Source organism: Nicotiana attenuata, unplaced genomic scaffold (genome assembly GCF_001879085.1).
Source record: "Nicotiana attenuata strain UT unplaced genomic scaffold, NIATTr2, whole genome shotgun sequence".
NCBI classification, from domain to species: domain Eukaryota; kingdom Viridiplantae; phylum Streptophyta; class Magnoliopsida; order Solanales; family Solanaceae; genus Nicotiana; species Nicotiana attenuata.
This window is the reverse complement of record NW_017670277.1, coordinates 1,112,016-1,124,963: the sequence shown is the minus strand read 5'-3', so window position 1 is coordinate 1,124,963 and position 12,948 is coordinate 1,112,016. Positions and strand designations below refer to the sequence as shown.

The following is a 12,948-nucleotide window of genomic DNA, read 5'->3' as shown; positions in this document are numbered from 1 at the left end:
GAGCCAGTAATAACCTGCTCGAAGAATTTTCTTTGTCAAACATATCCACTCATATGCGGCCAGCAAACTCTGAGAATGCACCTCGGTCATGATGGTCGTGGCTTGTTTAGCATCTATACACCACACCAGTCCAAGATCTGGAGTTCTTTTGTACAAAACTCCTCCACTTAAGAAAAATCCACTAGCCAGGCATCGAATCGTTCTCTTCTGATCACCTGTGGCATGTACCGGGTATACCCCCTTGATGTATTCCATGATATCGTGGAACCAAGGTTCGCCATCAAGTTCCTCTTCCACCACGTTACAATAAGCATGCTGATCATGAACTTGAATATGGAGAGGGTCAATATAAGCCTTATCTGGATGGTGTAATAGAAACGAAGTTGGGCTGTGACAGGGTAGTGGTGCCCTGTTTCAGAAATGAGCGCAGCTCCTATTCCAACACCTTTCATGTTAGCGGCCCCATCAAAGAAAAGTTTCCAACTTGGCTTTTCATCCTGCTCAGCCTCGTCAATATGAATCACCTCTTCATCAGGAAAGTAAGTCCTCAATGGCTCATACGTTTCATCCATCGAGTTCTCGGCCAAATGATCGGACAAGGCTTGGGCTTTCATCGCAGTCCGGGTCACATAGACGATGTCAAACTCTATGAGCAAAATCTGCCACTTCGCAAGTCTTCCTGTGAGCATAGTCTTCTGAAAGATATACTTTAGAGGATCCATGCGAGAAATAAGATAAGTAGTGTAGGACGATAGATAATGCTCCAACTTTTGTGTCACCCAAGTCAAGGCGCAACACGTCCATTCAAGGAGAGTATACTTGACCTCATAAGAAGTGAACTTCTTGCTGAGATAATAAATGGCCTGCTCCTTCTTGCCAGTGATATCATGTTGGCCCAACACACAACCAAACGAATTATCCAGGACTGTCAAATAAAGAATTAAAGGCCTCTCGGGTTCCGTCGGGACTAGTACAGGTGGGTTTGACAAGTACCTCTTGATCTTGTCGAATGCCTCCTGACACCACCAGTCCATTTGACCACGGCATCCTTCATGAGCAACTTAAAAATGGGCTCACAAGTTGTCGTGAGTTGAGCGATAAACCTGCTGATGTAGTTTAACCGCCCGAGCAAACTCATCACCTCAGTCATGTTCTTTGGCAGTGGCAATTCCTGGATGGCCTAAATCATCGACGCATCCAACTCAATACCTCGCCGACTGACTATGAATCCTAACAGTTTTCCCGATGGGAAACCAAATGCACACTTTGCAGGGTTGAGCTTAAGATTATACCTGCGGAGCCTCTGGAAAAACTTTATCAAGTCTCCGACATGGTCTGACTGCTTCCTGGACTTTATAATCACATCATCTACGTATACCTCAATCTCCTTGTGTATCATGTCATGAAATATAGTAGTCATTTCCCTCATGTAAGTTGCCCCGGCATTTTTCAAACCAAATGGCATTACCCGGTAGCAATATGTTCCCCTTGGCATGATGAATGCTGTCTTTTCCGAATCTTCCTCATCCATTAAGATCTGATGATATCCCGCGTAGCAATCCACAAAATACCCGATCACATGCTTGGCACAGTTATCAATCAAAATATGGATATTTGGCAATGGGAAGTTATCCTTCAAACTTGCTTTGTTGAGATTGCGGTAATCAACACACACCCTGGTCTTACCATCCTTCTTTGGCATAGGCACAACATTAGCTAACCAAGTGGGACCGCATGACCCGAATGACCTTCGCATCAAGCTGCTTTGTGACTTCTTCTTTGATCTTCACACTCATGTCAGTCTTGAACTTCCATAACTTCTGCTTGACGGGAGGGAATGCTGGATTAGTTGGCAATTTATGAACTACCAAGTCAGTACTCAAACCCGGCATGTCATCATACGACCATGCAAAAATATCTTTATATTCAAACGATGCTTTGATTATTTCTTCCTTGATTTGTGGTTCCAGGTGTACACTTATTTTGGTTTCTCTGTCATTATCTGGATCTCCTAAATTGATTGCTTCAGTTTCATTCAAATTAGGCTTGGGTTTCTCTTCAAAATGATTTAATTCTTTACTAATTTCCTCAAATGCCTCCTCTTCATCATATTCTCTTTCATCATCGCACTCTACTTCTTGGATTATTATTTCAGAATTAGATTGGCTTTTAAGACTTGGCCGAAAATTCCTCATGCATGTCATGTCATTGAAACCAGCATAAAAAGAACTGTACAAAGAAAAAAAATAAAAATGACACTATCAGGAGTAATAGAAAAGGGAAATTGCCTTTCATTGAAAATAAAGGATAGAAGGGTTTGTACATCAAAACAAGCGAAAATAAAAATCTGGATTACAACCCTGGAATAACCCAAATAACATAAAAGAAAACAAAGCAAACTACCAAAACTCCTTCTGAGTAGGGAGAGGAGTAGCCTTCCAATTATTAAGCTTCACTTTTGGCCCGACGAACTGCACATCCGCTTTGTTGGAGCCTTCCCCAATTTCCACCATGTTCACCTCATCAAAAAAACTCTGGAACCTTTCAATTAGTTCTTCATCAACGTCGACCACAGGCTTTGGGACTACTGACACTGGGCGCTTCATGACCCCTGGCTTGACGGAGGACCTAGAGAGGCATGGGATAGGCTTCGGGAGTGACCATGCCTTCTTTTCGACCTTTTAGCCCTTTTCACATCGTCCCCTCTGGGCTTGAATCCTAGACCAAACGTATCCAGATTTTCAGGTAGAGACACTAGCTGCACGGTACCTTGTAAAGATACGCCCAGACCTTTTCCCGGTATAAAACCATTCTTCAGCATTTCAGATGCCACCATGATAGATGCGGAGGCTAACTTTGGACCTAGAATACATTCCCCTTCCGGAATCTTCTGGGGACCCAGGGCCCCTTATCATCTTCGGCTTCAATAAACGGGACAGAGGTATCATTGTAAGCGCACACGTTCTCATCACCATGCACGACGATCTCCTATCTGTCCCACTCGAACTTTACCATCTGGTGCAGGGAAGAAGGGACTGCTTTGGCAACATGTATCCAGGGCCTGCCCAACAGAAAATTGTAGGAGACGGAGACATCTAGCACCTAGAACTCCATGGTAAATTCAACTGGTCCTATCATCAGTTCGAGCACGATATCGCCAACAGAATCTTTTCCTCCTCCGTCGAAACCTCGGACACATATACTGTTCTTGTGGATCCTTTCAGTATCAGTGTTCAACTTGTGCAGAGTGGAGGGAGGGCAAATGTTTGCACTGCAGCCATTGTGAACTAGCACCCTTGTGACCATAAAATCTTCGCATTTCACTGTGAGATAAAGAGCCCGATTGTGTTCCGTACCCTCCAAAGGCAACTCATCATCCGAGAAGGTGATTCTGTTTGTCTTGAATATCTTGTTGGAAATCTTCTCCAAATGGTTCACTTTGATCTTGTCAGGGACATGAGCTTCATTCAAAATTTTCATAAGGGCCCGGCGGTGCTCGTCCGAATGTATCAGCAATGATAGAAGAGAAATTTGAGCGGGTGTCTTCCTCAACCGTTCTACGATGGAGCAATCTTGCACCTTCATTTTACTCAAAAATTCTTCCGCCTCCTCTTCAGTGACTGGCTTCTTCACTAGGATTGGGTTATCTTTGAGTGGCTTAGCTTTCTTTAGTTCCTCTGGGGTAAAGCATCTCCCCGAACGAGTCAACCCCCGGGTTTCATTAACTTCCCCTTCCACTTCCTTCCCTTTATAGGTTACTATCACTTACTTGTAATTCTATGGAACAGCCTTGGTGTTATTTATCGGCAGCTGGGTCACAGGCTTAATAACAATAGGGTCGGTGCGAGCCCCTTCCATGATTATGACAGGCTTACTTGCTGCCCCCGGCACCACCACTTTCGAATTTCCTTGCTTTGCTTCAGCATCATATGGGAACCCTTTCACAACTAAGACAGGCGGCTTAACATTGGGCGGGCTTAGCTTGTCCGTCAGCCCTTCAACTGTTGGAGATGTTGCACTTGTAACAACTGGAGTTTTGATTGAACTACTTTCAGTGGCACAGATCATCATGACATACTGAAGGCTTCTCGGTCGCCCCATCCTTATACACTATCTCAATCATGTGCGTTTCAGCATGGGCTGGCAATGGATTTTGATTAATGTTTGGAGTTTCCGGGCTCTGGACCATAATTTGGTTTGTGTCAATGAGCTCCTGGATGGCGTTCTTCAAATGACAACACTTTTCTGTGTCGTGCCCTAGAGCATCAGAACAATATGCACATCTGAGGGAATAATCCAGGTTCTTTGGAGAGGGATTTGGTAATTTTGACTCAATTGGCCTTAGAACATCCAACTGCCTCAACCTCTGAAACAAGCTAGTATAAAACTCCCCAAGCGGGGTGAAAGTCTTCTTCCGCTGCTTCCTTTCATTTTGGTACTCCAGCTTGGGTCGAAAGCTTGGACCAGTAGGGTTTCGGTATGTTTGTAGAGGGGGATAAGGATTTTGTGGAGCTGGTGCACGCCATTGCGAGTAAGGAGGGGGTTGAGCATACGACTGTGCGTGGTGGACGTGGTATTGGGGTGATCTGATGGAATATTGAGGGTTTTGTGGTGGGTAGTAGTGTTGGGGTGGATTATATGGGGTTTGGGTGTAGGCCTGAGGTTGGGGTCGAGGCTGGGTGTAATGGTGTGGTGAATCCCTTGGGCCATGCCACGATCTTGAGGCGATCATATCAACATCTTCTTTATTCTTCTTCCCTAACACACCCCCGGTGCCATTCTGGATTGCTTGTGTAGTTGCTTTGATGGCGGAGTAACTCATGATCTTGCTTGACTTGAGTCCTTCCTCTACCATCCCTCCCATCTTCACCACTTCATTGAAAGACTTATCTATGGCCGAGATCAGATGACCAAAATAAGTAGGCTCCAAGGCCTGAAGAAAGTACTCTACCATTTCAGCTTCCTCCATTTGAGGGTTGACTCGTGCCGCCTGTTCTCTCCACCGGGAACCATACTCCCTAAAGCTCTCACCATGCTTTTTCTCTATCTTAGTCAAGGATAGGCGATCTGGAACAATCTCTATGTTGTACTGGAAATGCCGAGCGAAAGCCTGGGCCAAGTCGTCCCAGGTGTACCACCTGCTGTTGTCCTGGCGGTTGTACCACTCTAACGCTGCATCACTCAAACTTTGATAAAAATATGCCATTAACAATTCATCTTTCCCACCAGCACCTCCCATTTTGCTACAAAATCCTCTTAAGTGTGCCACGGGGTCTCCACGCCCGTCGTACAAGTCAAACTTGGGCATTTTGAATCCGGCAGGTAGCTGGACATCAGGAAACAAACACAGATCTCTATATGCCACACTCACTTGGCCACCTAACCCTTGCATATTTCTCAGCGATTGCGCCAAACTCTTTACCTTCCTAAATATCTCCTCTCACTCCGTGTTTTTGGGAGGCTTCTCAGTTTCGACAGGAAGTTCAAAGTGAGGAGTGTTAAGAGTAATGATCCGCGACTTTAGAAGTAGGCTCTGGGGCATAGTATTGGTTATCTTGGGCTTGGAATGCTGGCTCACTGCAAGATTGATGGAGGGTAGCCGACGGAGGTGCTACAAAGATAGGGACAGCCGGCGGAGTAGGGTGAGAAGTTGCTTTGGCTGGTGGAGCTTGGATGGCTTAGGAAGAGGTGCCAGGATAGTAATGGTAAGGGGTAAAGCTTGGTGCGTGCTGTGGGACAGATCAACAATGGTGGACTCTTGAGACTGAGCTAGTGGCGGGATGAAAGCAGGGTTGGCAGGGTATGACGTTGGAGGATGCCCCTTCATCCATGCCTGGTACATTTCGCCCATTTGGTGCTTCAGCTTATATACCTCTTCTTTCAAACCAGACTCAGATTCCTCCATCTCTTTTGGCGGGTCAATAACACTTGCGTCCAATTCCTTGCTAGCCATGATCACCTTGTGTTTAGACCTGGTGTTATACGGGTGACTTGCCAGAATGCCAAACAAACTAACCACCTTCCTGGACTCAATAACAAATGCAAACATGTTAGCGTTTAAGAGTTTAACAGATAGGCAACCGCACATTTGGGATGCAATGCACCTGAACAGTTAACCGCTTATATTATGTATTTGAACGACTGCATGCTTCATCCCGGCCTTAACTAACTTTTCCACTTTGCACTTTCTCTTCTCTCTTTTCTATTTTACTCCTTCCTTTCTTTACTTGGCTCTTGTCGCTCCCTTTTTGTTTTGCACTTTCTTTTCCCTCTTGTTTTGCCACGCAATTTCTTTCCTCTCTTTCAAGTTATGGTTATGATCAAATCCTACGGGGATTGCCTACGTATCATGACGCCGCATGAATTAGATCATTACGTAGTTCATGGGATAAATGTGAAATAAAAGAAAGAAATATTTTTGGGTTTTCAAATAAAAATTAAAACATAAAAACATTCTGACTTTCCTCTATTACAATGACTCCATCATACAGACTTAAACACTAAAAAAACCAAAACAAGACTCGAAATGGACTAACATAATCTAAAAGAAACTGAAATACAGACTCGAAAAATAAAATCAAGAATACATAAGTGCCTCTAATACTGCTCCAGGGGCCCGCGGGACATCAGTCGGTCTCACTGCGGGCCTACGTGCCATATCTTCTTGGAGGCGATATAGGTCATCCATTATCTGGCGAACAAAAATCATCACTACAGCGAAGAACATGGACTTGGTCATGTCCTCGCATTCATTGCACTTCATCACAATATAGTTAGCAACTCTTCTAATCCTCTCCCTGATGATGCCCTTCTCTTGGAGCAGACGTCCAATCTGTTGAGATCTGGCCTCCAAAACTTGTGTGGCCGTATGATTTTGCTCTTGCAATTGATGCAGGTCCTCTTCTAGTTGCGACATCAAGGCATAGCAGTGCTCTCTTTCTGTTTTAAAGTTCTTTGCTTGCTTGGTCATTTCATTCTCAAGGGTATTGGTCTTTTTCTTCAAACCCGTGATTCCTTTGTCATACCTTTCCTTCAACTACTGAACGAAACTTGCCCGCTCTTCTGCATTCTTGGCCAACTTTGCCCGGATCTTTGCTAGTTCACCCTCAGTCTTTTCCAAATCAGCCTCATAGTTACACATTTTCCTCCTAAGTCGGTTTATAAGTTTTTTATCTGTTCTGCTCCTGACCGGGTTCTCAGCTGCTATTTTCATCTACTGGATTTGGGCTCGGAGGGCTTCATTTTCTTGGGCTAACCTTTTCTTTTCACCCTCATCCGCAGCGGCTTGCAAACCACTATCAAATTTAAGATCTCTGATTTGCCCTTCCAGCTAGCTTATGGTGGCCCTATATTCATTTTCTTTGGTCAACCAATCCCATTGTTCTTGTGATGCTTCAACAAATTCTTGGAGGTGGGGCATTTTAGCCGGTCTTCCAAACCCAACACTCTTTTTATACCAAGCAAGGCAACCAGACGAGACTTCACCCTTGGACAAATCACGTACTCGGGTGTTCTCCGTCAAATATTGGCACTCACTCCAGATCTGGCGAACCACTGCTTCAGGAAATTGGCCATCAGAGCGGATCTCGACTACATGAACGCTAAGATCTTCGTCCTTGGGGATTATTTAGCATCTTCCCAGCTATCTCAAAACACGTGAGCTGGATACTTCGAAGAACCATTAGGAGGAAGTAAGGGCCGGTGGCAGGCATGTATACAATCTCCTCAACAGGAAACCAACCCAACATCCATTCTATTTGATCTGTAGTTATGGAACGAAGGCGGGATATCCAATCTCCGACCCCTTATGGCATCTCGAACTCGTCGACCCTTGTACCAAACTCCTCGATGTAGCTTTTCCCTATAGATCCGTAGTTCAAGTATCGAGGACGATGACACATATGCTCAATCATCCACATTTGTAGTAACAAATTGCACCCTTTAAAAAAATCTACTCCGGCTTTGCTAGCTGTGAGAGCTCGGAATATCTCAGATAATATCATAGGTGCGAGGGTGCTCTTGGCATTGGTAATCAAAACATTGACGACTCCAGCTACCCGTAGATCAATATGCCCGTCTTTCCTGGGAAACACTAGAAGACCTAAGAATGCCACCATGAAAGTGAAGCATCTATGCTCTTCCCACTTTAGTCGGTTCCCTTTACTACAGATTTCGCTTTTCGGGTTTTCAAATCCTCCTATATGTCCTTACTGCTGGTATATGAAGTGTAGAGTGGAAAATCCTCCCGCCAAATCTGCATACTGGACCCGCCTGCTTATTTTTAGTAAATCCAGAAACTTGTGCGGAGTGACGGCCCTTGGAGCGACCAGGTATTTATATCTTAGACCCTCTGTACTCCCAGCATATCCCGCTATCTCCTCCAGAGTAGGTGTGAGCTCAAAGTCCGAAAAATGCAGAACATTGTGAGCTAGGTCCCAAAATGTCACCAGTGCTTTTATTATGTCTCGCCTAGGCCTAATCTTTAGTAATCCGGTGAGCCCCCCAAGTAATGGTTGACCATGTCTCGTCCTTGCTCACCCAAATCTTCCCAACACATCTGAAGCTCCAACGGGATCTTGGCCATAACCTTCATTAATAAATTTTGACTCGTGCTCATTCTGCACATTTATTAAGGTGATTGGTTTAAAACAAAGTGAGTTTTTGTTAAAAGTCGATAAAAGGGTTCATTTTGCAAAATTCAAATAAAAACACGGCTTTTTTTGCAAACACAGCCTTCAGCACCTCAAAAGGGAAGATTTTAGGGCTGTATTTGCTAAGTGGCCAAAATGACGAAGAAATCATAGGTGGCCATTTCTGCCAAGGCAGCCTTCCGGCGTCCAGTCGGGACATTCGGCTATTTAGACAAAAACGGCAGCACCGACTTTATTTGTGACGAAAATAACGACATTTCAATATTTTTGGTTATTTTTGCAAAAACAAATAAGGCTGGACCCGAAGAGGGTTGCCTACGTATTCCACATCCGGTGAGAATCAAAACCGCATAGTTCGGTTAGTTTTGACGCGACGAAGAAAAAAAAATAGCCATTTTGGACTAACCTCTTTTTTTTTCTTTTTTCTTTCAAAAATCACCCTTCTTTTTTTCAAAATTTTGGCAGAGTTTCGTGACATTTTGGACATCATTTTTGGGAAACGGGTGAAATTCTCTCTCACACCTCAGCCTTGGTTTTTTTTCTTTGGTTTTTCTTTCCTAATCTAAAAGCCGGTCAACATGCAAGCCGAAACAAATAAATGCACAGGTAGAACATAAAAAATGCATCAGGTTGGTCTGTTATTTTGGGTACACCTGTCCTAGACGGAACCAACCCCTGTGTTGAGTCCCCTAAGTCAAATGAATGTGATGCAAATAAGCGTTTCTACTAGGGATGCGGCATGAGGCTATGTTATTCTAGTTTTAAAACCTGGGTGTATTGTTCTAGACCTGGCTTACCCGAGCGGACAACTCGAGTCGGGGGGGAGGGTACGTACCAGGAACCAAAAGGCCATCCGACTTTGTAATTGATCCGAGCCTCGTTCTAAATTAGGGTATGACACTAACATAAAAGAAGTCATGCCATCGTGCACTTCCCAGAATATTAGAAGAGAAGGGTTTTGCAGCAATTTATATACAGTTCAAATAATATCAAAGCGGTAAAAAGTAGCATTTAGCACATTAGGCCCAAGCATGTAATAAAATCAGATAATAAATAAAAGCCAAATATAACAATTATTCTAAGCTCGAATTCTTGAACCCTGAACCAGAGATTCTGGGTTCGCTCCCCAGCAGAGTCGCCAGAGCTGTCACACCTCATTTTTCTACCTGGGAGAGTATAAGGGAGTTTTTCCAATTTAAGTGACAATAACCGAAACGTGATTATTTATATTCAAATTCAGAGTCTCCACTTGGGATAATTTATAGTGTCCCAAGTCACCAGTTTAAAATCCCGAATCGAGGAAGTTTAACTCTGTTTTACAGTCCGCGAAACACAGAAACCCGGGTAAGGAATTATGTTAACCCGGGAGAAGGTGTTAGGTTTTCCCGGGTTCAGTGGTTTTAGCATGGCCACTCAACTATTAATGTTGTCCTATTATCTGATTTAATACATATTTAAAACCTATGTGCATTTTATTCCTTCTAACCGCTTTTAATAGTTATGGAATTATTCTTGAACAAGTTACGATTGTCGTACACTTGTTTGTTTGGTACACACTGCGAATCGTGTCACGGGAGCCGTACCCACGATATACAACATGTTTAATTTATTAACATTATTAGAAGTTGTGGTCGGGTCACATAAATGTACCCCCGGATTTGGAAATTATGTATCACAACTACGTCACGGGAACCGTACGCGTAGCTATGATAATTTTATTATAAACGCACCTAAAGCAAACTACGAATGTTCAAAATATTTTATACACTAGTCACGATATTAATGTGAGGGCCATAGATTGTGAGATTCATTGGTGGATAGCACACCTCAATTTATTCAAAAGATGGCTAATTTAAACAGGCTTGGGGGTGATGTGTTGGACCTTTAATTATTTTTAGATGAGGAATGTGACGACCCAAAGGGGTCATCACTTGTTTCCTTACTAATTCTGTGCTTTTGAGGCCTTGAAAACCTCATTTGGGGTTGCCTCGATTTACGTGCGCAGTCCGGGCGCGTAGCCGGAAAGCTTAAATATGAATTCTGTGAGAAAAATGCTAAATTTTGATATTAAATTGGATAAATTTGACTTCGGTCAACATTTTGGGTAAACGGACCCGGACCCGTGATTCGATGGTCCCGGAGGGTCCGTAGAAAAATATGGGACTTGGGGGTATGCCCGGAATCGAATGAAATTGTTTTTTGGCAATAATTAAGGAAATTGGAAATAAAATTTGATTAAAAGACTATGGTATCGGGCCCGTATTTTGGTTCTGGCGCCCGGTACAAGTCTTATATATGGTTTAAGCGCTTTCTGTAAAGTTTGGTTGAAAATCGACGTCGTTTGACGTGTTTTGGACTTAAAATGGGAGATTTGATGTTTTATGAAAATTTGGAAGGAATCATGGATTTTGAGGCTTAATTCAATGTATATGATGTTATTTTGGCGATTTGATCGCGCGAGTAAGTCCGTAGGATGTTTTTGAGGTTGTGTGCATGTTTGGTTTGGGGCCCCGTGGGCTCGGGTGAGTTTTAGATAGGTGTCGGAGTGCATTTTCAACCTTGGGAATTTTGCTGCTATAACTGACCCGCAGGCTTCGCAATTGCGAAGCCTGGCTCGCAAATGCGAGCTCGCAATTGCGAAGGTCTTCTCGCAAATGCGACAAATTTCCAGGCCTGAAACACATCGCAAATGCGAAGTTGAGCCTCGCAAATGCGAAGGCTGGGGTTTCGCAAATGCGACCTTATGGTTCGCAAATGCGAAGTCCCCAATTCTCCTCATAGTTCGCAAATGCGAACAAGTGTTCGCAATTCCCACTTTTGGTCGGGGTTCGCAATTCCCATATCTGCAGCCCAGCAATTTTCATACTTAGTCGAATTTTGGGCCATTTTCACCCCACTTTCAAAATACAACTCCTTAGGCGATTTTTCAAGAACAAGTTTCATTCTAAATCTTTTGTAAGTCAATTTTTACTCAATTCTTTCATTCATTAACATCATTTAACATGTTTTCCACTTAAAACCAAGGATTTTCATGGGTGAAATTGGGGGTTTTGGGTAGAACCTAGGTTTTTCAAAAATTGGGGATTTGGACCTCAATTTGAGGTCCGATTTCAAAACAAATTACATATTTGAGTTCGTGGGGGAATGGGTAACCGGGTTTTGGTTCGAACCTCGGGATTTGACCACGTGGCCCGGGGGCGATTTTGGAATTTTTGGGAAAATTTTGGGAAATTCATTTTTATGCATTCAAATTGATTCATTTAGTGTTTATTAAAGCAATTAAGTAACTTGTGACTAGATTCGAGCGGATTTGAGGTGGAATCACGGGGTAAAGCTATAGTTGAGGCTTGAGTTGAGTTCAAAGCATCGAGGTAAGTGTTTGGTTTAACCCTAGCTTGAGGGAATAGGAGTTGAGTCTTATTTGTAACTTGCTAATTGTCGAGTACGATGTATAGGCATGGTGACGAGTATCTATACATTGGTGTCTAGCATGACCGTGAGTCCTTATTTTGCGAGTAGTTTGGTTGTTGTTATGCCTTCCATGCTTAAATGATGACTTCTATATGTTGTAAAGATCTTGTGAAAGAGATTGTGATCTTTGAACTTCGTGGAGCATTGGCTCGGGTTGAAATACAAAATGTGAAGGTATATGAGATAAGTAACTCCTTGGAGCATTGGCTCAAGTGATAATGTGAACTTTGAGATGAAAGTGAAAGAAAGAGAAGAGTTAATGATTTATTCCCTTGCCGGGACGTTGTTGGTTATTAATGTTGTACCCTTGCCGAGTTTTTATTTGTTTGTTTGTGTACCCTTGCCGGGACTTCCATTCTTGTTTTATTATTCCCTTGCCCTTGTTTGTGATTGTTGATTGGGTGAGGAAGAGTGTTAAAGCACGAAGGGTGATGCCGTGCATTGAATGATATTTGTGGATCGGATTGCGCGCCGCAACAATGCTAAATGAAATGGATCGGGTTGCACGCCGCAACAATGATATTTGTGGATCGGGTTGCACGCCGCAACAGTGTTTTTATATATTGGGATCGGGTTGCGCGCCGCAACAATTATTGATACAAGTGTTTTTATTTTGGATATTAGTCTCTTGTCCACTGTAAATTCTAAGCTGCCTTTTGACTGTTACTCTGGATTTACTGTTAATACTGTTATCTCCCCACAACATGCTTCCCCTCCCATATTATTTTCTTATCTTGTATTTCGATTCCGGTGTATGTATATAACTGCACAGGTTTATGTGGTGGTCCAGTCTAGCCTCGTCACTACTTCGTCAGGGTTAGGCTAG

At 43.3% G+C, this 12,948-nt stretch overlaps 1 protein-coding gene across 1 annotated transcript; it reads right to left on the bottom strand.

Annotated features, from left to right (window-relative positions):
* Positions 1-3,777: 3,777 nt before the first annotated feature.
* Positions 3,778-5,392, bottom strand: LOC109237128. The gene is made up of 2 exons (XM_019403391.1): positions 4,110-5,392; positions 3,778-4,045 (listed from the first exon to the last, which is right to left on the bottom strand). The coding sequence occupies exons 1-2, from the start codon at positions 5,390-5,392 to the stop codon at positions 3,778-3,780; spliced, it is 1,551 nt and encodes a 516-aa protein (XP_019258936.1).
* Positions 5,393-12,948: the final 7,556 nt, after the last annotated feature.